The sequence below is a fragment of the Apteryx mantelli genome, chromosome 28 (genome assembly GCF_036417845.1).
Source record: "Apteryx mantelli isolate bAptMan1 chromosome 28, bAptMan1.hap1, whole genome shotgun sequence".
Lineage (NCBI taxonomy): Eukaryota > Metazoa > Chordata > Aves > Apterygiformes > Apterygidae > Apteryx > Apteryx mantelli.
Window position 1 is genome coordinate 1,486,583 of NC_090005.1, and position 22,325 is coordinate 1,508,907.

General features: G+C 56.3%; 3 protein-coding genes across 3 annotated transcripts; all 3 read right to left on the reverse strand.

Moving 5' to 3' along the window:
- Positions 1 to 3,243: 3,243 nt before the first annotated feature.
- CSF3 (colony stimulating factor 3) lies at positions 3,244 to 5,146 on the reverse strand. The gene is made up of 5 exons (XM_067311781.1): positions 5,131 to 5,146; positions 4,316 to 4,476; positions 3,968 to 4,075; positions 3,673 to 3,819; positions 3,244 to 3,414 (listed from the first exon to the last, which is right to left on the reverse strand). The coding sequence occupies exons 1-5, from the start codon at positions 5,144 to 5,146 to the stop codon at positions 3,244 to 3,246; spliced, it is 603 nt and encodes a 200-aa protein (XP_067167882.1).
- A 2,740-nt stretch (positions 5,147 to 7,886) lies between these two features.
- Positions 7,887 to 13,357, reverse strand: PSMD3 (proteasome 26S subunit, non-ATPase 3). The gene is made up of 12 exons (XM_067312123.1): positions 13,155 to 13,357; positions 11,852 to 12,042; positions 11,488 to 11,625; positions 11,076 to 11,212; positions 10,756 to 10,946; positions 10,446 to 10,549; positions 10,159 to 10,273; positions 9,641 to 9,760; positions 9,395 to 9,498; positions 8,964 to 9,119; positions 8,572 to 8,622; positions 7,887 to 8,417 (listed from the first exon to the last, which is right to left on the reverse strand). The coding sequence occupies exons 1-12, from the start codon at positions 13,327 to 13,329 to the stop codon at positions 8,340 to 8,342; spliced, it is 1,560 nt and encodes a 519-aa protein (XP_067168224.1). The 5' UTR covers positions 13,330 to 13,357; the 3' UTR covers positions 7,887 to 8,339.
- A 1,001-nt stretch (positions 13,358 to 14,358) lies between these two features.
- Positions 14,359 to 21,814, reverse strand: GSDMA (gasdermin A). The gene is made up of 10 exons (XM_067311944.1): positions 21,760 to 21,814; positions 20,331 to 20,593; positions 19,957 to 20,167; positions 19,207 to 19,372; positions 19,028 to 19,121; positions 18,138 to 18,194; positions 17,705 to 17,859; positions 17,052 to 17,202; positions 16,298 to 16,371; positions 14,359 to 15,612 (listed from the first exon to the last, which is right to left on the reverse strand). The coding sequence occupies exons 1-10, from the start codon at positions 21,762 to 21,764 to the stop codon at positions 15,376 to 15,378; spliced, it is 1,413 nt and encodes a 470-aa protein (XP_067168045.1). The 5' UTR covers positions 21,765 to 21,814; the 3' UTR covers positions 14,359 to 15,375.
- Between the last annotated feature and the right edge of the window lie 511 nt (positions 21,815 to 22,325).

The following is a 22,325-nucleotide window of genomic DNA, read 5'->3' on the forward strand; positions in this document are numbered from 1 at the left end:
GCCGGGCTTTGCCTCCTTTCTGTTCGGTGTTCTGACTGCAGCCCCGGGGCTCCCCGCAGCCCCGTCTCCAGGTGAGCTTGCCCGGGGGGCTGGGGCCGGGGCAGAGACCAAGCCAGGACTTAGCCGGGGCGACGCTGTGCAGCGGAGAGCAGGGAAATCCCTGACCCTGGTGTGAGAGCCAAGGTCAGGCGGTTTTAGGAGCACATAAGGGCCGTGGGGCTGCTTGTCATGGGGCGCCTGGCCAAGGGGCAAGGAGAGGGCAGATGATTCATGGGCAGAGGCTTGAGTGGCAGCAATAAAGTGCGATGATTCAGATAACTGCCTGCAGCTCCGGCGGTGCCTGCGCTGCTGTGGGCCAGGAGGGAAAGGGGAGGATGTCCTGGATGCTCCCGCAGCTCCCTGCGCCTGTGCTTCCGCAGCCCCGGCCCTCCTGCCTGGCGCGGCAAGCCTGGGCCCTGCCCCGGTGCTGGTCTGCGTTTAATCGGAGCTCTGGCAGGAAGGGAAATCGGGGCACGGATGAGTTCACGGGGCTGCAGATCCTCTCCTGAGAGCTTAAACCCGCCTGCCTGGCCCTGCACCAGCTCAGGAAGGCAGCGCGGGGCCTGGAGCTGAGCGCATGGCGCTCAGCGGCCGCCCGGCTGCAGCTGGGTGGAGCAGCGATGCTTTCCCGCCTGGCTGTAAAATGCAAGCAAATTCATGTTGGAAACACGCTCACAGGGAGGAGAGTTCACTCTGCACCTGCGGCCAGAGAGTAACGGGCCTCGGGCCTCGGCACTGCTGCGCTGTGCCGTGCCGTGCCGCACCGTGCCACGCCAGCCGCCCGCTGGGAGCGGCTCCTTGGCGGGGCCGCGCCAGCCCCCGGTCAGCTGCTTTCGCGATGAATCTGCCTGTAACTATCACGAAACTCCTTTCCTGAGGGGGTGGCACTGCTGGGGCCGCTTCCCCTCCGCTCCTTTCATTTACGATTTCTGCTTGACTCACGGGAAAGGGGGAAACGGGGCCGGGGCGGGCGCTGGATAGCCCCGTACCGGCCTTGCCCCTCTCGGGCGGGAGCCAGGTCCTGGCCGCGTCCCCGGCGCTGGGCTGCGTCTCCTACCCCGTGCGGAGGGACGGGACCCCGCTGCTCTGCCCTGGGGCCGGGGCGGCAGCGGCGGGCGGCCGCGTGGTGCCGCAGGCCTGGCCGGTGCCCGGCGCGGGCTGGCGGCAAGGCCCCGGCACCCAAGGGCAGCTCTTTACCGTTAGCTCGGAGCAAAGAGCAGAGCCGGGCGCCCGCGGCCTTCCCTCCTCTGTCAATATTTGCCTGCTGGCCGGGGCCCTGCAGCCGCCCCGGGCTCGGTGCTGGCCCGGCCGCGGTGCCCAGCGCTTCACCTTCCTGGAAGGGGCTGGAGCGGGAGAAGGAGTTTCCTGTAAGCACTGATAAGCCGGGGCAGGGAGGCGCAATGCTTCCCACTGCTGGCTCCTCGCAAAGCCGGCACGGAGTGGGCGCACGTCAAAACAGCCACGGGCAGCGGCTTCCCCGTGGCGGCGGCGACGGGAGCCCCACGCCGGGACGGGGCGGCAGGGGGGCTCCGGCCTCGTGCCTGACCCCTCCGGGCTCGGGGAATTGGGGGGGGGATGCGGGAGAAGGGGCCCGGCAGGGCGAGCGGGGCTGGCACTGTCACAGGACGCGAGCACGGGACCGGCGGGAGGAAGCACAGGCTGGTGCAACCCTGGGAGCGCTGGGACAGGCCGTGGTGGCCAAACGCCCGGCGCGGGAATAGGGAAGAGGCCGGGGCTGCCCGCATGGGCTCGTGGGGGCCGGGGCTCTGCCGCGCTCCAGGGACCATGCTGGGGCCGGGCTCCCGGCTCTGCTGCCTGCGCCCGGCCACATCCCTTTGTCCGCCTCGGTTTTTCCTGCTGCCACGAGGCTCCGGGAGGCCCCCGGGAGCGCGGCATCGCCGGCGTCGTCCCTGGGCAGCTCTGGGGCAAAATCCCCTTGTGGCGGGAGCGAAAGAGGAATTGCCGGGGCCGGCGGCGCTGCTGCGTCACTGCCCCGCAGCACATCACAGGTCGCAGAGCGGAGGAGGCCGGGGGCCGGCACCGGCCTGAGCATCGCCGCCAGCCCCGGCCCCGGCAGAGCCCTGCGCGCTCATCACACCTGCGCTTCCCTCTGCACCGCCGGGGGCAAAGCCCGGGCGTCGGCGCGGGGGGGGGGGGGGCTCGGACGAGCCCAGCACCCCGGGGGGCTCGCGGGCTGCCGTGCCGGGTGCCCCGGGTGCGGAGCTGCCGCCGGCGCAAGCAGGCTCCGGCGCTTTCTAGGAATCGGCGCTTGCCCAAGCCGCGCCGCGGGAGGAAGCTGCCGCCCCCGTGCCGCGGGGCGCCGGGCCGGCCTTGGCGTGGCAGCTGCCGGGCTCCGCTCGCCTCAGCTGCCGCGGCCGCGTGTGCCTGGGATCCAGCGGGAATGCAAGCAGCCCAGACTCCGGAGCAAAAATAGACTTTATTTGCATTTTTATTCTGTATAAAAAATACCACGTGTCGATCTGGGGCTAACCCAGCTGCAGTAATAAATAGCAGTACAAAACACACCGTGACGGAGCCGCTGCCGCGCGGGCCCAGGAGTGCGGGGCCGGGACTGCGCTGGGAGCGGGGAGACGCCTTCCCGGCCCTGGAGCCGCGTGCGAATAAGTTAAACTGCAATAAATACCGCGAGTTCGGCTCCGGAGGGGGCCGGCGAAGCAACTCCACGGCTCCCCGGGAAAAGCCCCTTCCCGCAGGCGGCTGCGGCGCCGGCAGCAGGGCCGGAGCCCGGGGGCGCCTCCTGCCTCCCCTCCCACCCACCCACCCCATACCTAATGGTTAATAAATATTAATTAATGTAAATACGCATATAGAAATAACAGCCGTCAAATCGCTCCCTGCCGCGCTGTAACCCGGGCAGGGAGACGCTGCTCTGAAGCATCCTCCTCCGCGGGCGACGGCGGTTTCCCCCGGGGCGCTGGGGCAGGCGGCACCCGGCGCGGCGGGGGGAAGCGCCCGGCCGGCCGCGGCCCCCCAACCTCCTAGCAGAGATACGCTTTTGTTTAAATATTAAACAAGGCTGACGCTGCGCGCAGGCACCCCGCCGTGCGCGGACGCCCCCCGCTCGCCGGCACCCCGGGCCGTGTTAAATAGCGATAAATATTAAATAAGCGGAAAAAGCGGGTGGCGCCGGGGCGGGGGCGGCGGGAGGGGGCTTGCAGGCGGCCCGGCTCCGCGCCACGGGCGTCAGTGCCGGGCCAGGTGCCGCAGTGCCCGGTACGCCGTCTCCAGGAACCGCTGGAAGTCGGCCAGGATGAAGAAACTGCCGACCTGGTGGTGGAAGAGGGAGGAGAAGACGGGGAGGGCGCCGCGGCTCTCGGCGGGGTACGTCACTGTGGTCAGGCCCAGGTCCTCCATCTAGAGCCGGGCAGGGGGACATGTCAGAGGTGTCCGGGGAGCTGGCGTGAGCCCCGGCACCCCTCTGCCTCTGCCTGGGGATGCGGTGGACCCGTGGTGCCACCCGGGATGGAGAGCCCCGTGTCCTCCCCATGCTGCCACCAAGGGTGCAGAGCCCCATGTCCTCCCCATGGTGCCACCCAGGTTGGAGAGCCCCATGTCCTCCCCGTGGTGCCACCCAGGGGTGCAGAACCCCCTGTCCCCACCGTCCCTCCTCACCTGCTGCTGGATGTTGGAGGAGAGGTTGGCGGCGTCGAGCTGCAGCTGCTCCACGAGGTCGGCATGGGCGGGCAGCAGCTCCCGGACGGAGGCCAGGGAGCTGTGGTAGCTCTGGAGCTCCTGGCACAGCCGGCTGAAGCAGGCTTCCTGCAGGGGACATGGCAGGGGTCGGTGGGGCCTGGCCGCGACCAGCGCTGCGTTCGGCTTGGGGCAGCCGGATGCGGCAGCGGAGCCGGCCGGGCAGGGCTGAGACCGGCCAGCTCGTGACGCAGTTGGGCCCCCGCCGCGCACTCACCGCCTGGAAGCTCCGGCTGTGGCACTGCTCCAGGGGGCTCTGGGCGATGCCCAGGTGCTGCCGCACCAGCAGCAGCTCTTCCTCCTTGCACAGCTGGAAGGTGTCGCACTGCGGCCGAGGAGGGGACGGCGTCAGGGCGGCCGGAGCCGCGCGGGACCCCCGAGCACCCTGGCACCCGCGGGACCCGCGTCCCCCCCCCCCGCCCGCTCCGCAGCCCTCCCCTGCCAGATAAGAGCAGGGAGGGGAAGGTCACCTTATCTGTGACCCCATGGCGCCGGGCCCCGGTGTCCCTCCCGGCAGCGCGTGGGAGACCCCCGACCCGCGGCACGGCACGGCGCCCGCACTCACCACGGCGCGCTGCAGCGCAGCCACGTCCCCCTTGATCTTGCGGGTGAACTCGAGGCTCTTGCGCAGGAAGAGCTGGAAGTCCTGGTCGCCGGAGAACTCGGGCAGGGGCATCCCGCGCAGCGCCGGGCACAGCGCCGCGCCCAGCACCACCGCCAGCACCGCTGCGGGCACAGCCGGCGGCTCAGCACCTCCCCCGGGGCGGCAGCCAGCGCCCGAGGGAAGGGGCAGAGGTGCCCCTGGGAGGAGGGCGAGCGACTGCAGCGTCCCCGCAGCCTGCCGGTGCCGGGGCGGGCACAGCCCCGCGGGGCCCACGGGGCGCTGGGCTGGGCGCTGGGGTGCTCTGGGTGCTGGGGGGCTTGGGGTGCTCTGGGCGCTGGGGTGTTCAGGGTGCTGGGGTGCTCTGGGTGCTCTAGGCACTGGGGTGCTTGGGGTGATGGGGTGCTGCAGGTGCTCTGGGTGCTGGGGTGCTTGGGCTGCTCTGGATCCTGGGGTGCTCTGGGTGCTGTGTGCAGGGTGCTCGGGGTGCTGGGGTGCTCTGGGTCCTGGGTGCAGGGTGCTCTGGGTGGGGTGCTCTGGGTCCTGGGGTGCTCTGGGTGCTCTTGGTGGTGGGTGCAGGGTGCTCGGGGTGCTGGGGTGCTCTGGATCCTGGGGTGCTCTGGGTGCTTGGTAGAGGGTGCTCAGGGTACTGGGCTGCTCTAGGTCCAGGGTGCAGGGTGCTCTGTGTGCTGGGAGCAGGGTGCTCTGAGTCCTGGGGTGCTCTGGGTGCTGGGAGCAGGGTGCTGGGGCGGTGGGTGCAGGGCGCCGGGGATACTCACGGGTGAGGGAGCACATGGCAGCGCGCGTCTCAGCGTCCCGTCCTCTCCGCAGGCGCCGCCGGCCCCGGCGCAGCTCGCTCCTGCCCTGGCTCTGCGCGGCCTCATCGATTAGGGCATTTTATAGACGCGCTGGGGATTCACACCGATGTGGCAACAGCGCTGATTGCCTCATTGTCTTAATCACCGATATGCAAATCACGGGCGCTGGACGCTCCCCACCACTGGCCCATGCCGCGCTCGGGCACTTTCCTGGCGCCCACAGACCGGGTGCCCCTCCGTGCCACGGGCACCCGCCGGCAGAGCCCGGGTGCTCCGGGCTGCGCTCCGGGCCGGTGCTTGGTGACTGATTAACCTGCTCCCGGCGTCGTCGGCCCGTGGGAGCTGGAGGGGAGCCGGCAGCTTTGCGCAGCCTCGTCGCCTGCCTCGTGCAGCCCCTGCCCATGTGGCCGCCGCTCCGGCTCCCCCGGGCGCCCCAGCCCCTCGCCCCGGCATCAGGGCGGGTGCTGCCTTCGCAGCGGTGAGACCCCGGCGACGGTCCCTGCAGCCCGGCCCCCCGCGTGCAGCGCCGAGCACCGGCACTGGCTGCATCCCAGCCCGCGCCCGCGCTCGCCCTGCGAGGGGCCGTCCCCGCTGGCCCTTCGCGGAAGCGGCTGCCAGGGAAGCCCCGGGAGCCGCAGTCCGGAGCGAGCCCAGCTGCTCCCTGCTCTCGGGCTGCCCCAGGGCTCTGACGTGGGATTTTGGCTCCGGCCAGGTCCCACAAGTGCTTCCAGGATTATTTGCTGTCTCGGTGCCAGGTGAGCCGGCTGCTGCCCTGCACAGGCCGGCCAGGACGCGGGGAGGCACCAGCTCTGCGGTAGCCCCAGACCCGGGAAAGGGGCTGGTGGGATCCCAGCAGGATTGACCCGGGGTGTGGGGGGAACCTCGCTCCTGCACCACCAACCCCCCGCAGGGCCCTCGGTCACATCACTTCCCTCCCACAGGCCACGCGGGATGGGAAGCCCCAGCCTCATGCGTCACAGCCCTCGCTGCCCGCACCGGGCCGGGCCGGCTCGCGGGCCACGCTGCTGCCATGCAGCCCCCGGACCACTCCCGAGTCCCTGGAGCCGCTCCGGCCTCCGGCTGGGTGAAAGGAAACACCTGGAAAGGCGCAGCCCAGCTGTGAGCACCACCCGGGGCCTCGCCCAGCATGAGACAGGTGTTAACGCTGAAACCTAATGATGACTTTCCTCTCCCAGGACCTGGAAATACTATGCGCCCTGCCCTCAGGCTGTGCGAAAGGACTGCAGCAGTGGAGCCTGTTTGTGGGATTTCTTGGGAGAATTTTTTCCTCTCTGGCTCTGCCTTTGCCCTCCCCGGAGCCAGGGGCAGGCAGGGCCCAGCCGGACCAGGGTGGCCGTGGAAGGGATCCGCACGATCTGCTGGGGCGCTCCTGGCATCGCGCTTTTCCCCAGAGCTGAGCAGAGCTGCCATCTCAGCAGGTTGGTGCTTTCAGGAATTGGGGCCAGGGCAGGGGAGGGAGAGGGGTGAATCAGTGCCGAGCGGAGCCAAAAGCCCATGTTGGCTTTCCGAGGAAGGAAGTGGTGTCCGAACCCGAAATGTGTGGGTGGCGAGGCGTGGGTGGGAGCGCTGGGCCAGCACAATTCGCCCCCGGGGCCGGAGCTGCCAGGGCCCGGCGGCGGGGGCTGCCCCGGACACCCGCCCCGCTGTGGTTGTGCCTCGTGGCCGCCCTTCCTCTCCGCGGCTTCGCCCCAGGGATCCTCCTGCTCCTCCGTGAGGAAGCTGCTGTTTCCGGGATGTCCCTAGCGCCAGATCCGGCGGCTACGTCGGGCCAGGGCTGTCCCCTTCCCTGCTCCGTCCCAGCTGGGAGGGTACGAGCCGTATCCATCACGCTGGGGCTGTCCTGCTCCTGACCCATGTGACCCTTGGCTGCCGGCCCAGCTTGGGAGCGCTGGGAGATTCCCAGATTTCCCCAGAGGATGAGGCCAGCTGGGCCCAGATGCCAGCGGGACCCTGTCGTGGTGCTGCATGTCCCCCCCTGTCCCCATCGCTCCCCCGAGGGGCACAGAGGCCCCCAGCACGGCAGGGCTGGGTCCGGCACACGAGCATGAACCCCTTGGAGGGATGGGGCAGGTCCTGGGGGTCCCTCGCCCCCTGCGCCAGCGGCTGTGGGGCTGGGAGGGCCGTGGGGCACCAGGAGGGACCTGCCCGGAGCAGCCCCGGCGTCTTTCCCGGCAGGCTGGGAGGGGGACGTGGGGCTCGGCCCCTTCCCGCGCAGGGGGAATGCGCGCTGCTGCGTACACAGCTGCCTGTTCAAGCTGCTAATCCTGGTAATTCCTGCCCTGGCCTTTGTTTGCAGCCGCAGAACAAAGCGGCTTTTGGGAAACGGGATCCCGGCGGTTGGTGTCCCAGCACCAGCCCTCGGCTCAGCCCTGGGGCTGCACGTGGTCGCGGGCCGATGCTGCTGGGTCCCCGTCCCTGTCCCCCCCTCCCAGGGCCTGTCCCAGCACAGCCGGGATGTGTCCACGGGCCGCTCCGGGGCGGGAGCTGCAGCCCCGGGGAATCGGATCCCACTGGGCCCAGCCCTGCCTTGGCCACAGGGCGAGGGGAGGAGGGCAAAGAGGGGGAAATCAGGGCTCCAGCAGAGCTCCGGGTTCCCCCCTGCAGCCCAAAGCTGCTCTTCCAGGCCTCCGCGGCTCTGGCCGGCCCCACGCTCACTCACAGATGCGACAACAAACCCACACCGGAACAGGGCAGGCTGGTGTTTTTTCCAACTTTTATTTTAAAAGTCATAATTGAAGCTTTAACAAAGTCTGACCCCATTATTGTTGTGAGAGCCGGGGGCGGCTGCAGTCCCCGTGGAGCCCTACTGCCGACCCCCGCCCACCCCAGCCCCGCTTCCCGTGGAGCTCCCAGTTCATGGGCCCTCGCGTGCCTCCGCGTGGGGCTCAGCAACGACTTCGACCACGAGCAACCTTAAAAGAACGTTTGTTTACTGGGGAAGGGGGTTCCCTCCGTGGGTGGCGAGGGCGACGGGGGAGCAGGGCCTGTGGCTGTGGGCCCAGGGAACCCACGTGTCCCCCTCCCCCGGTACAGACATGCAGGTATTTATAAAAGAAAGGCAGATCGGGGCCCGGGGCCATGGGAGGCAGCTCCGCTCAGACAGCATCTTCCCTAGGGACAAATAAAAAAAGTACAGCCAGGCCAGAGGGTCATGGGAAACCGTCATCATCATCCTCCGCCATCTCCTTCGCAAACTCCAGGTCCTGCTGCTCGCGCTCCCGGCGCTCCTGGAAAGCAAAGGCAGAAGTTGGTGGCAAGCGGGGACAGGATCCAGGTCCTTCCACTGGCCTTGGTGACTGCTGGGCCACGCTACGAGCGAGCCTTCTGCCAGCACGCGGCCAGCTGAGCCAGAGGGCAACAGAGGCACAGATGAGATCTCACCTCTGCAGATTCCAAGTCCTTGTTGTAAGATTTGGGTGGGAACCTCATGGCCTGGAAAAACAAGGGAGACAAGAAGCTGTGAGCAGAGAGAGGCCTCGACTCTGCCCCGCTGTCCCCTTCTGCCAGTCAGAAAGCCACCGCGTTCCAGCCAGCTCTGTCCCAGCCTTAGCTGGAACTACTTTCTCTGAACCCGGGAAGGCAACGAGATGCCCCGGCTGGTTCTGTGATGGAGACCTGTTCCCTCCAGCTCTGCAGTGGAGCCCTGAACATGCCTGCAGCCTTCCAGTGCGGCCCAGCGCGATTCCTCACTCGACAGGGCAATCCCAGTGGCGTGTGCTGTCCCAGCGCATTGGCCGGGGACCAGCGCGAGGTGCCCACACCGCCGCGCTCACCTTGACGGACATGTTGTGGATGTCGAGGCAGAAAGAGATGCGCTGGTGAAACGCCAGCTGGGGCTCCCGGGTCGAGTAGATGTCGATCATTTCTTTTGACTGGACATAGCCCTTCTCGTGGTTAATGCTGGCCTCGATCACGCCGTCCCGGATGGCCTGCAAGCCGGAGGGCATGTGATCAGAGCACCCGCTGTCTCCAAGGGCTGAGGCAGCAATTTAGAGCGAAAGGAGTTGGCTGCTGCAACAGGAGCGCTGGGCTCGGGACGCAGCGCACAGAGACAGGACGCGGTGACCTAACTGTCCCCAGGAAGGGAGCGCTGCAGAGATGGGGAGGAAGCAGCCTGGCAGCAGCGCGAGGCCGGCTGCGAGAACCAGGAGCTGCAGGCAGGCGTCGGGACCCAGAAGTCGTACGAGATTTCACCCGCAGCTACCTTGGCAACGATGAACTCCGCATCCTCTGGGCTGTCCAGCTGCAGCTTCTGGGCAATGTCAGCCAGGGAAATGCGAGAGTAGGAGAGGCTGATCATACGGACACCTGAGAGGAGGACAACAAGAGCTGAGCCCTCTCTTGCCAGGCAGCCACGGTCCCAGGTGCACAAGGTGACACCCAGCTGCCTGCCAAGCCCGCGGCACCAGCCGTGACACAGCCCCCAAACACCACAGCGGTGACCTCCTACCCGTCTTGATGACGTTGTGCCTCAAGCGAATGATCAGGGTGTAGGTGCCGTCGGCCTGGAACTTGTCCCCAAACTGATCAAGGACCTGGTTGAACTTGGCCAGGTTCCCAGTCCTGACGGCTGGAGCAGGCAGATGAGGGAGGAGAGAATGTGTAAATCGGGGAAGGATCTAAGGCCGAGGTGCCGGAGGGGAACGCGAGGCGGGGGCCTGGCTCCCAGGCCTGCCATCCATCCCTCTTATGGGCTGAGAGGAGGGCCCAGGTGTCCTGCGCCCAGGTGTCCTGCACCCAGCTGCTCAACAGCCTTTCAGGGACTGCGGACTCGCGCTTCAGACTGGCTCCAAGAGGAGTCTGGAAGCTGGGTCCCTTTGAGGCAAGAGGAGAGAAACCCCCATTGCTCACCCCCCTACTCCCCCTCCACGGCTTCCCGCTCCCTTGAAGCGCAGGACGTTGTGCCAAGATGCGGCAGCGCTGCGGCTCCGCGAGGAACCGAGCGTGGGCAGGAACGGCCCATCATACCCTGAGTCAGGAGGAAGTAGGGCATGAGCGACCGCTTGAGAGAGGGTTGTCTGAACTGGAGCCTGTCCGGGATCTCCCCTAGCAGCAGTTCCACCACGATGAGCAGCTTGTGCACCTGAAGCAGAAAAAGATTGTGAGTCCCGGAGAGCCCAGGCTGGGGCTAAACCCTGTGACAGTGTCTCCACAGGACCGGCGAGGTGGTGAGACCTGCCCTGCCACAGCCCCGACCCAGAGCCAACGAGGAACCGACACCCCCATGCGTTCGCGCGCCCCCCGTGCTCGCTCACCGTCTGTTTGAAGCCAACAGCCGTGTGCTGCGGCGCCTTCCGCAGGGCGTTCGTCATGGTCCTCCGTGCCTCCGAATACTCCAGTTGAATGGCCTTGATGCGCCCTGGGAGAGGGAGAGGGTTCACACGGGGCAGGAGGCATTTGGAAAAGCCACTGAGCGAGTCCAATTGGACCCACCTGGCCAGGGCTTCAAATCCGGACTTGAAGATCCAACGCCCACTGCTCAAACAGATTCTCTGGGGCACTAGAGACCCAAATTTCGCATGCACCCCGAGCTGCCAGTGGCGCGTGGGACCCCCTGCGTCTCACCTGTGTAATAGAGGTACCGTGCCCACTCGTTGTTGTTGGCCTGCTCGGGAAACACAGACTTGGAGACGAGCTTTTCTGCTTGGTCGTAGAGGTTGTAGTGAAGGTAGTTCCTCAGCAGCAGGTTCAGGAGCGTGGCCTGCCCATCTGCGTCGTGGCGCAGCGTGGCTGTCCGCAGCCGGGCATGCAGGAAGCTTCAGCGCAGGGAAGGGAAAGCGCGTGTCAGGCAGGGAAAGGGAAGCAGCAGCCCGGCTCACCTGGACTCGCAGAGCCAAGCTCGGGGAGCGCCTGTGCACGGGACCACCGTGGAGGGCCAACCCTACCTCCTGACCACATCAAGTTTATTCAGGAACTCATAGATGCGCGAGTGGTAATAGTAACATTTAGCCACCACCAGGTCAAGGGCGCGGCGGTTCTGGGAACTGATCTTCTGCATCAGGTCGTCAGACACTTTCTGGGCCTGCAGGAGGGGAACAGAGGTCAGAAGAGATGAGCTGCTGCCTAGGAAGAGTTGGGAGACAGACGGGGTTGTGGGACTGCCCTCGGCCGAGAGCCGCAGCGGTGAGGGCTAACCCCGGAGGCTGCCTCCTGGCAGAGCCCTCCAAACGCAGCTGAGGCAAGGGGGAAACCGTGGGGCGAGGAGGCCACCGGGCTCTCCAGTCCCGGGTCCTGGCCTGGTGCAGGAGCGCACCGTGAAGAGCTCGGGTTTAGAGCGGGCAGCAAGGCGAATCTCACCTCTGGGTATCGCTTGCTGTTCATCAGGTAGATTACAAGGAGCAGCTGGAGGTAGGTCTCCACCTCTGGCAAGAGAGGGGCCGAGGCCGCCTTCCCCGTCCGCGGGCGAAACTGCAGCTCTGCTTCTGTGTCCATGGACTGCGGAGAGAGACGCGCTGGGCCCTGGGCTCGACCCGCCACCGGCCTCCCCGGCCAGCGCTCCTCACACCTCCGCCGGTGGGAAGCGCCTCAGGGGCTGCGTGTCTCAGACGTCCCCAAGCCCTTGCTGCTCCCGACGCCCTCCTGCCCCGCAGCAGTGCCCCAGACGCTCCTTCCTGCAGCCCCTCCGCAGCCGGTTGCCTCCCCCCATCCCCTGCAGCCTCACCTCCTCCAGGAAGCTGAGGAGAAAGTCCCGCGTGGTGCTGTTGGAGGTGAAGAAGCCGTTGATGGCCTTGTGGAGCACGTTGGAGTTGAGTCGGCGGGAGGTGGAGGGCAGAGCCCGCAAGGCACGCAGGACGTAGCGTGGCTCCTTCCCCGACACCGCCTTCTCGAGCTGCTTCACGTGCTCTTTGATATCTGTAGGAGCAGAGGGGATGTGGCGTTAGCGCGCTGTCTCCCAGAGCAAAGCCGGATACCAGGATCACACCAGGTAAGAGGGTTGCTCCATCCTGCCACTGCTGGATCCTTCTGTCTCTACTCTTTGGATACACTTTCAGGAGAGACCTCGGCTGTGCAGCCTCTGTGTCCCGAGTGACCTGGTCTGACCCTGTGGCTGACTCTGCTCTGAGCAGGAGGCTGGACCGGACACCTCCAGAGGCCCCTTCCCACCTGAATTATCCCTTGATCCATGGGCTCCAACCCCCTTCGTAGCCCCCCCGCCAGGCACCCACCACAGCTTTCCCCAGCTTCCCCTGCTGTTGTCTGTCTCTCGCTGCAGCCCCTCACAAGGATCCCCCAGAGATCCTCCCTAGCTCCCTTTCCCTTAGAAGGATCACCCTTATTCCCCACAGCTCCCTTCCCCCCATAGTACCCCCCCGAGCTTCTCTCCCCCATATGCTCCCTGCCCCACCTTCCTTCCCCCACAGGCAGCCCCCTGCAATGCTCCCCTACACGGATTCCCCCCCCCAGGAACTCCCTAAAGCTCCTCCTGGTTCCCTCCTTCCCATAGGAACCCCCCCCAACAGCCCCCCCCTCTCCTACAAGCACCTTTCTCTACGAGGACCCCCCCCATAGCTCCCCTGTCACCCATATGGACCCTCCCCAGCTACCTCCCCCCTCAGAGACCCCCCTAGTTATCCTCCTTCTACCCAGTGACCCCCCCAGCTCCTTCCCCCTTTAGAGACCCACCCTAGTTACCCTCCCTCCCCACAGAGGCCCCCCCCAGCTACCTCCCCCCTCAGAGACCCCCCTAGTTATCCTCCTTCTACCCAGAGACCCCCCCAGCTCCTTCCCCTCTTAGAGGCCCCCCTGGTTACCCTCCTTCCCCCTTTTAGAGACCCCCCAGCCCCTTCCCCCTTTTAGAGACCCCCCTAGTTACCCTCCCTCCCCACAGAGACCCCCCCCAGCTACCTCCCCCCTCAGATATCCCCCTGGTTCCCCCGCAGACACCTCTCCTCACAGACACCCCCCCCCCCCGGTCCTCTCCGCTGCACCGGGCTCCCCTCACAGCTTTCCCCCCCCCCCCTCACCCTCCAGCGTGACGGCGTCGAGCTCGCGCTGCGGCTGCCGGTCCCCGGCCGCCTCGGCCGCCGTCGCCGCCGCCGCCTCCTCCTGCATCTCCACGTCGGGGGGGGCGGGCGGCGGCCCGTCGGGGGGCGCCTTGGCCTTGTCGCCGCGGCGGCGGGACGCGCCCTCCTGCTTCATGGCCGGGCCGGCCGTGACACTGCAGCAACCGCGGGGCACGCCGGGAGCCGCCCAGGCGCGGCCAGCCGCGCGCCCACCGCCGCCGCCAGGCACGCGCGGCCGAGCGCCGAGCAAGCGAGCGCCCGCCCCCGCTCGGGAGTTTCCGGCAGCCGCTCGGGAGTTTCCGGCAGCCGCTCGGGTGTTTCCGGCAGCCGCTCGGGTGATTTAAACCTGCCGCTCGGCGCATGCGCGCGCGTTTCCCGCCTGCCGCGCTGAGGCGAGGCGCGAGGACCGTTGGCTCCGGGTGGCGGCGCCGGTTCTGTCGGGCCCGGCCGTGGCCTTCCCCCGCCCGGGAATGTTCTCCGTGCTCCTCCCCGTCCCCCTGAGCGGCCTCAGGGCCCGGAGTCTGGGCTCTGCCGCCTCAGGCCTGGCTCCTGTTATGTGTGCGACCTGGTCCCCTGCAGCCGCCCAGGTGAGAGTTCTGGCATAGTTGAGTCAGTCATCTTGAACTGTGATATACACGTGAGTAAAAAATTGCCTTTAAGAACATCCAGGTACCCGATAAGAAATTATTCTCTTTATTTCTGTAGCAGTAACCAGAGCATTCGTTGTGCCTGCTCTAAAAGAGTTAAAAACCCAACCAATTTCACATTTGTCATCTGAATTTTATAGAAAGGTGGGGGCAAGCCAGCTGTGCAGTCCACTGTTACTTATTGAGTTCTCTAATGGCCTTATAAAAAGGGTTATCTAGTTTCTTTAAAGTATAGGTGCTGGATCATAATGGAGGAGGTTATTCGAGAGCTGGATGGTCAAAGCACATAATTACCTAATGGTGGTGGGAGCTAGTTTCGTTTGCCCCAAAACTGTTTAGCAGCGTGGGTTTAGCCTGTGAGCTGCCCACTGAACAGTCCTTGTTTAAAGAATATATACGATGGCACTAAAAAGTGCAGTATTGGTGTAATGGGAAAACACCCATTTTTGGACAGAGGTGGCATCTAAGATCTAGTCTAGCATGAACTATCTGCTGGTAAAAACAAACAAACAAACAAAAAAACAACCAAACTTGTGACAGGCTATAATATATAGAAGGTTATACCAATATTGCTGTATTTGGAATATCTTTGCTGCTAGGGAAAAAGATTATCTGTATGATTATGAAGAGAATTATTGATACAATGTTTGCTGAAGAAGAGACATAAAGTGGCCTGCAGAATCTCTGCTGATATGGTTAGAGGAGGAGGAATGGGATAGGATATAACTTCACTATTGTGCTTTTGGGATCTGTGACTTCTTTTTATCCTAAAGTGTTTAAAGTAGATGAATGGTTCCTTCCTTTGTGGCGGTTGTAGAAACAAATACACTCTCTTTGATATCTGACCTATCTAATGTTTTCTGATAACTTTGAAACTCATCCTGTGAGTAGGTAACAGTATCTGCTTGAATACTGGTCATGTTTCTTTTCCTGATTTAACCCAGAAGTTGTAGGGGGACTGCTGAATGTATTCTAGAACTGTCATAATCTATTTCTCAGCACCACTCATGGGATGTGTGGTGAAGATATTGTTTTAACAGCATAGCTGTAAAATTCTTCGAGACCTTGCAGTTCTCAAAGTTTTGTGGATTTTCTAATATCTACCACTTATTGACTTGCACAGGAATTGAAAGTGTGACCTGGATTTCACTTTCAAACTGCTTCTGATGTATTCCTTTGCCTCTGGTTGATTGCATGAGAAGCTATGTGCTGGTGTTTCCTAGTAAAACTAGGATCACATAATGTGCAGCTGACAGGTTTGAGACTCTTTGGGCTAGTGGATTTTTTCAGTTGGCACTATGCATTCAATGGGAAATTAATTCTGAGATTTGGTTGCTGGCTTCCATAAGCAGATGCGTTGCTTTAGGACTCTGCTTTTCCCACTCATTTAGAAGCAGGACTGAGTGCTTATAAAGAATGTCTCGCCTAGATAGGAGTGAAGCTTGGAGAATGAAACTCTCTTACAGTAATAGACTTTCAAATATATCCTCAAGCCATTCTCTTTAAATCATTGCTAATGGGAAGAAAAGTGTAGTCTAGTCTAATTTACTCAGAAGATCCAGCACGTATAAAGACGCATACAGGGCTGCTAGGGGTGAGAAGGCTTCTTGCTTACATTCAGCAGATCCATTTTTCTGAATCTTCACTCCACTCATCTCTAACATTACAGTGGTTAATTTTTGTTCCTTCTCTTGTGAGAAAGAGAGCAGACTGGCATCCACGCTGAAACACCCCTCCGTATTTTGTATGTCGTGTTCCAAGATGCTCTTGACCTTTACAACAACAAAAACAAAGTCAGTATTTTAAAACTCTCATCAGTGCTGCAGTAAGGCTGTGCCACCCATCACTGGAAGTCACTAAGTGAATAAATGATGTCTTTGACTTGACATCTTACAGACTCACTGAATAATACACATTTATACATAGCACTTTTCACCCGGAAAGATTATCATACTTATGTACTCAGTTTTCAGTGTCTTGTGAATTGGTTACGTCCAAGAAATCAAAATGATACTGTGCTTGTAAATCTGAAGCCTAAGAAGCTAACAAATTCCACAGTAGCATTCTCTCTCTCTCTCTCCTAACTGCTGGTCAAGGGGATGCTTGCAACTCTAGCAAACTCAAATGACAAAGTACCTTTCTTTTCCAGAGAGAGAGAGAGAGAGAATATACCAGAAAATGATACTCAGCTGCATCCAGTTTAGTATTTATTATATCTGCAAAATAGATGTTAGAAAACTTAGGCCTTCTTGTGTTGTGTGATTTCTCTCAAAGTGTGTGTTTTGATCCCTGCCAAGTTTGAAGCCTGTAGTAATTCTTCCTTCTCTTCTTTCCAATGTTACCTTAAGTTGTGATACTGCTATTTATACCATAATCTAAATGTTGCTTGAAATAACAAAATAAAAAACAACCCCCCCCCTTCATTTTGAGACAAGTAGATGATGTGTGGTTTCTCACCAGCTTAAGCTGTTGGGACACAATCTTCTCTTCCAAAGACTCTAGCAATAGCAGGAGCTGATCCTCCGTTAATTCTGGAGAATTAAAACAGGTTTATAGCAAAAAAAAAAAAAAAAAAAAAAAGCCTAACAAAAAACCCCACTGACTTGTCTCAGAGACAATTGGCAAGATAATGAACATCAACTGTCAGCATGGAACACCTGCTTGATCAAAAGTTATTCAGACATTTTATACTAAATTAATCATGCAGTCTCCTTATGAACTGAATGAAAGTATTATTTTAATTTACAGATTATGATAATACTGAGTAGTAGAGATCTTGGGGGTGAGAGAGTTGAGGGGACGTTCAAACCGTATCTTTTGGCAACCTTAGGAAAAGAACCCTGGGATCGGTACTCTTGTTTCTGGAATGTAACCTTCCCACCTTTACCTATGTTTTAATTCAAATTTCAAGTCCTCCTTTGCTTTGTTCAAGGATGCCTTTATATACCCGGTAATTCAGTATAATGCTCCTAGCAGTTACTGCACTGTGACCCTCAAACTGTTGCTAATTAGCAGCTGTAATGGACAGGTCTTTGCTCTCATCAAAACCTTCTTCAGTTTCCAGAATCTAAGAAATGATTTTAGGTAGGTTCTCTGCAAGTATTTCACTCTCTGCAAGCTTTTTGTATTCTGTTAGCCTTATAGACAGGAATGCTTTCAGAATATTTTGATACTGCTAGATTTCTCTATTAGAATGACCAGAAAACCTTACCGTCTAAAGCATAAAGGGTGTAGTTAATTGCTTCTGCAAGCTTAAGGAGGAGATCTCTCGGAGAATCCCGTAAACTGTGCAGCAGGTCTTTTAAGTCTGGGCTCTCTGTTTTCAGCTCACAATTATCAGTTTCATCAAGAACAGCTTCCATCTGGAGGAGGGGGGGGGAAATCAGAGAAAGAAGTCTCAGGATTTAAGAGAAGAGGCTGCTGATAGTGCATTGCAATGTAACTACAGAAGTAGACATATAAACAGTCATGTAATACGGGTTTCCTATCCCTAGCTATTTATGAGGCTCTAATTGAGGCTTTAGTGAAGTACAGCATTCACACATTAAATACAGAATACTGGATTTAAATGATTTGTTGATACCTTCAGATAAAGAACTCTGTGTTTAAAAAAAAAAAAAAAAAAAATCTGTAAAAGATGAGATGAGAGGCCTGCTAAGCCACATTGAGGACATATTTCCCCAGACCACTCTGTCCTGAGCACCTTCTCTCTCTCTCTTTGTGTGGTGATAAAGACCAGGTGAATGTGCTGAAGACTAATTTGGACTGATAGTCATGGCATAGGAGATGACTCTTGGGGGCAGATGTATGATAGTGGAAGTCTTTGTACCTATAAATTCTGGCAGTGAGAACAACTTTGCTTACTTTCTGGGTCAGTTCTTGAAAGAGGTTTCTGTTTCTCATCACAGCTTTGATGGATGTTAAAAATGTGATGCGCAGATCCACAGACAACCTGGAGAAAATTCGATATTTTGCTTTAACTTCCTTCTCTAGCGCTCCTAATTTTCCATCTAAGAAGCCTGAAAATCAGAAAAAGTTAAAATATATCACTTTTAAACTGGGGAATACTACAGTAGGTCCACTGGCATCCCTAAAATTACAATTTGAAACATGTAGATTAATATTTTTTGGAAGTAAATAATAGGTAACGAGTATACTTCCTTATGGACAATTGCCATGGCTCGGGTGATGGGCAGTAGCCCACAATAAATGCATTGCTTTTGGTGTGTGTTTATCTTGAGAAATTTCAGGTTAGCCAAATGGGATAAAAGTAAGGCAAATGAAAGTATTAACATACATCGCTTGCCATCAGATACGAATGTTCCTACGTTGTCTTCTGGGAAATGGTAAATACCTGCAAGAGAATAAAAAGGGAATTGTTAATTTAGAAAATACTTAAAGTTGGATAGTTGTGTTTGTTTTTTTTTTTTAAGTCTGAAGATATTAGTATCCCAGTTATGAAATTTCCTGTGCTAATTGTAGGTCAGACTGTGATATTATTTCCACTGTTCTCCAATGCATCTATCTTCTGCCCGTTCATTTCAGAATTCAGTTAAATTCATCATTCTCAGACTTTATTCTCTATTGCCATGTGCTTTATGTCAGGATTTGTATCTGCCCAAATGTGTGTTAAAATATAAGCAAATTAAAACGACAACTTAAATTCAGCAAGTTCCATGTAGGCACATGTAGCACAGAGGATAGGGGGGCAAGCCAAAATGTGATCTCCAGAATCCTGCAGCAGGTTTCATGGATGTTCATCCTTTCTTTCTCTACCTGTCCAGCACTAGCCTCTTATGCCGGTCTTCCTATTGAAGGTTCAGCCACCCTGTTTTTTCCCAAGCTATTTTATCCTATAAGAAAAGAAAAACTTTTGTCCTCTACCCAGTCTTTCAACAGGAGTTGTCTTTACAGTTCATGAAATCTATTGTTGAGATTTCCTTACAAGTTTGTTTTCTTGCCAAAAAAAAGCATGACTGCACCTCTTTCCCAAGTAGCTCTCTTAACTTACTTACTATGTAGTGTCTTTTCCCGCTTGATTTCTGCAATTAATATTGCATATGTTCATTTTCTTTCAAATGAGCTAAGGGGGGGGGCCATTAGGCTGAATGATGTTTTAGGAAATGTTTTTGCTGTGCTGCATTGTTTCCTGAATGGAAGAGTTGGAAGTTCCTGAAAGTTACTTACCCCATGATCCACCTTCAATAGTCAGCTGCATCGTTCTGAATGCTATGGTGCAGCCTTTGGGTATAGTTATGCTTCGTTTGCAGTCTCTGGTGCCCTGATCAACGAAAAATTATACTAGAGCTGAATGGCATGTGGATGTTCTAAAAGGACTGGCTCCTGAAGTTAAAGACAAGTCTAACCTTTGTGCTGAACTTGGCATAAAGTTGGGCCATGAAGCTCCCTTCTGTCTTGTTGGTTTCCTCATAGCTGGTTGTCTCTGAGGCTTGTATTGATTCATGAACCACGTACAAATTCTGTTGCTTTTTCTTTACTTGTTCAATGAAGGAGTGATTCATATTGATTTTTCTAAAGGAGAAAAAGGATGCAATATCTGCTAAGTGTCTATTGCTCTTATTCTGTGAGTTATACCAGAAGTACCTGTAGCCTGTTTAGAGACAAAGGCCTTATGCTTGTGTCCTTTCTCCCATTATGTGAGTGTACATAAATGTGTCAATGTGTAAGGGGCTTGGGGGGGGGGGAGTGGCAGAAAATGAGCTGCAATTTCTGCTGTCCACAATGCATTTTCCTTCTGCATCTGACAGGGACCCTCAGGAAAGAAGTGGCAGAGGGGGCCATGTTCTGGCAGGCCACATAGGTGGTGTGTCCTGATTTGTGTGTTTCTTTGCAGGTATAAAACATGAGAAAAGATGATTTGACTCACATTGAGGTGTTTCCACTTTCTTAAGAACAAAGAAATCTATAAGCATTACAAACCTATGTAAAAAGTCTTTACCACCTCTTTCCAGTCCTCAAGAAGTATGCATAACTAGGGAAAATGCATTGTCTCAGACTTTAATCTTATTTTTAGCTGTTGAAAACAAATTGTGTGATCTGGCATAAGGTAAAAGAGTGTGACCAAAGTGTGCATGCTCCATTTCTGTCTGCCTTACCTTTCTGTTTTTAGTGACTCAAGTTTTGCTACTGGTATGTACTTCTTTTCCAGCTTGATGGACCCCTCTTTTGACCAGCGGGTAGATCCATATACTTCTGTGTTTGCAGAGTTAACAGGAAGGTGAAGTTTCCCTTCAACTCTGCCATCAACGTGGTGTGTGAATGTAACTTGGCTTGAATCTTGAACGTCTTCACTGAGAATGAGGGACTCTGAAATAATTTGATGTGCTTGCTTAAACATAATTGCACAGACTCAGTACTATAACTCATGCACACAAGAAAGATGGAACATGGTAGCCACTGAGAGAAAACAGGATGATCCAAATATTTTGTTTATGGAAACTGTAAACTTACTGATAAATCTGGACATTACCTGCACTTGTTTTGTCTTCTCCAAGTAGCAACACATCATAGAGACTATACTCTGTTCTTTGGTAGCCAGGAGTCGGACAGAATACGGTTTTGCTTTTTCTTCTAACTAGGCAGAAGGGTCTGAAATGTTCTTGGTCTAAGATACTATAAACTGGAATCAGTTCTCCTTTTGGATCCATCTGCTTTGCTATGGATTGGGTAACTTTTTTAAACATTCTGCTGCAGCTTGATAAAACTTTGAACTGAAAGGAAGTGTACTTGTGCCTTAGGGAAGAGGTAAAGACAAATTAAGCAAAATTACTTGAAATATGAATAGGAGGTGGTAGAAAAATATCTGGCACTTTTAATTATTGAGGACATTTCAAAAAGGATAACATCCAAAAAGCTCACATTTGTACAAGAACACCATTTATCCAAGATTATTTACAGGGAAGTTCTTAGAGAACTAGGAATAGGAGTCATAGCTTGCAAATTAAGCTTGTTCAGGCTTATCCCATTTTGCCTTTTAATTTCCAGTCTTCACATAGACAGTTTGTAGACTGAGAACACAGTTATTAGTTTCTGAGGGTACTGATCTTCAGCACTGGAATCTATTACTACAGTTTAAATTAAGACGTGTTATTTGTTTCATATACCAGCACACACCAGAATAATTTTCATTACTAGAACTAGACATGGCTACTTAGCCTAGTATATCAGTTACTGTTGTCCTAAACATTTTAATCTCTAATAACTAATGTGTTCACCACATTTAACATTTAAAGAAAAGAAGGTTTGAGTAATTTCCTGCCACAGTGAACTAGCAGTTTGCAGAGGATGATTCTTAGTTCCTCTACAAGTACTACTTCTGCATTTTACCCCCTTATATCTTGAGGCCTGACAGATAAGAATGACTTATTTGGAAATGACAATGCTAAAGCATTAGAAAAATTATTTTTTTGAAGTCTTACAATGAGAAAGTGAAAGCGTTGAAAGGAGAATAATGGCTTACGGGAAAAGGTAGGACAGCTTGTTCTATGCCAAAACATTCCTCAGCATTTTGGGTGCATTTCATCTGTATCTATGCCAACTCCTTCTCCCCAAAAACACATGCATTCCAACACAGCTACTTGGATACGTTCTAGTTCTCTACCTATATCTCCACCTCAAGAAAGTTAGATGTTTGAGAGGCAGAAAGGCAAACACCGTGTGTCAGACAGTGTCCTGTTGCAGCTTGTTATTACTCTAAACTTTCGATTTTGTTTCTCCAGCAACATTTCTAAGGCATGATGAAGAAAATCTTTGATTTACAAATTAAAAAGGTTACTGTACTTATTGAGGAGAAAAGTGTGCAGGCTTTTTCATCTCATCTGTACCCTACTTTATCAGATTTTGTTAGAGAAAGGAAGAGAAGCTGATCCCTGTTTATCGTTCAGATTAGCAGTTCCTACCACATTGTGGGGATGGGAAATCATTCCTCCCTTCATCTTGCTTAATGTCCCTCAGCGGTCTGAAAAAACAAACTTACTAAGTTTGATTCTTTCAAATTTGTAAAGACTGACACATCACAAAGGATGGACTATTGTATGAAATGAGGGTGGGGGGAAGAAATAGTCCTACTCTATTCTGTGTTTAATGTGGGATCGTTTTAGTAGTACGCGGAGGACTGTCTCTTGGCAGATTTCAAAAAAGGTAAAACTAAGATGCTACTCTTAACAGATAGTTTGCTCTACCCCTCTCCCATACTGAAAGCTCTTAAAAAATTTACTTGCCTGTTTACAGTGTGAAGTGGCTTCTCTTCTCATCTGCTGATCAGTGCAAATGTGTATGCAATCTGTTGTATTTCATAAGTGGTATTGCCCCTTTAAAGCAGTAGGGGTGGGGAAATATTTCAGATATCCGGAAGTATGTGCTATATTAGGGCAATTGGCTATTGTTTACATAATTCTTCCTCCAAAAAGTTATTTCTGTCATCAATGTGTGGTGTTCTGTCATGATCTATTACAATGGCTGTGGA

Coding starts and splice junctions, on each gene's coding strand:
- GSDMA (XM_067311944.1), bottom strand. Junction 17,860..18,137: donor CGTATCTGATGGCAAGCGAT/GTATGTTAATAC, acceptor TCTGATTTTCAG/GCTTCTTAGATGGAAAATTA. Junction 17,203..17,704: donor TTCAAGAACTGACCCAGAAA/GTAAGCAAAGTT, acceptor CCCCTCCTCCAG/ATGGAAGCTGTTCTTGATGA.
- PSMD3 (XM_067312123.1), bottom strand. CDS start 13,329: ATGAAGCAGGAGGGCGCGTCCCGCCGCCGCGGCGACAAGGCCAAGGCG. Junction 12,043..13,154: donor CGACGCCGTCACGCTGGAGG/GTGAGGGGGGGG, acceptor CTGCTCCTACAG/ATATCAAAGAGCACGTGAAG. Junction 10,947..11,075: donor AAACTTGATGTGGTCAGGAG/GTAGGGTTGGCC, acceptor CCTGCGCTGAAG/CTTCCTGCATGCCCGGCTGC.
- CSF3 (XM_067311781.1), bottom strand. Junction 4,076..4,315: donor CTGCGCTGCAGCGCGCCGTG/GTGAGTGCGGGC, acceptor CCTCGGCCGCAG/TGCGACACCTTCCAGCTGTG. Junction 3,415..3,672: donor CCTCCAACATCCAGCAGCAG/GTGAGGAGGGAC, acceptor GCCCGGCTCTAG/ATGGAGGACCTGGGCCTGAC.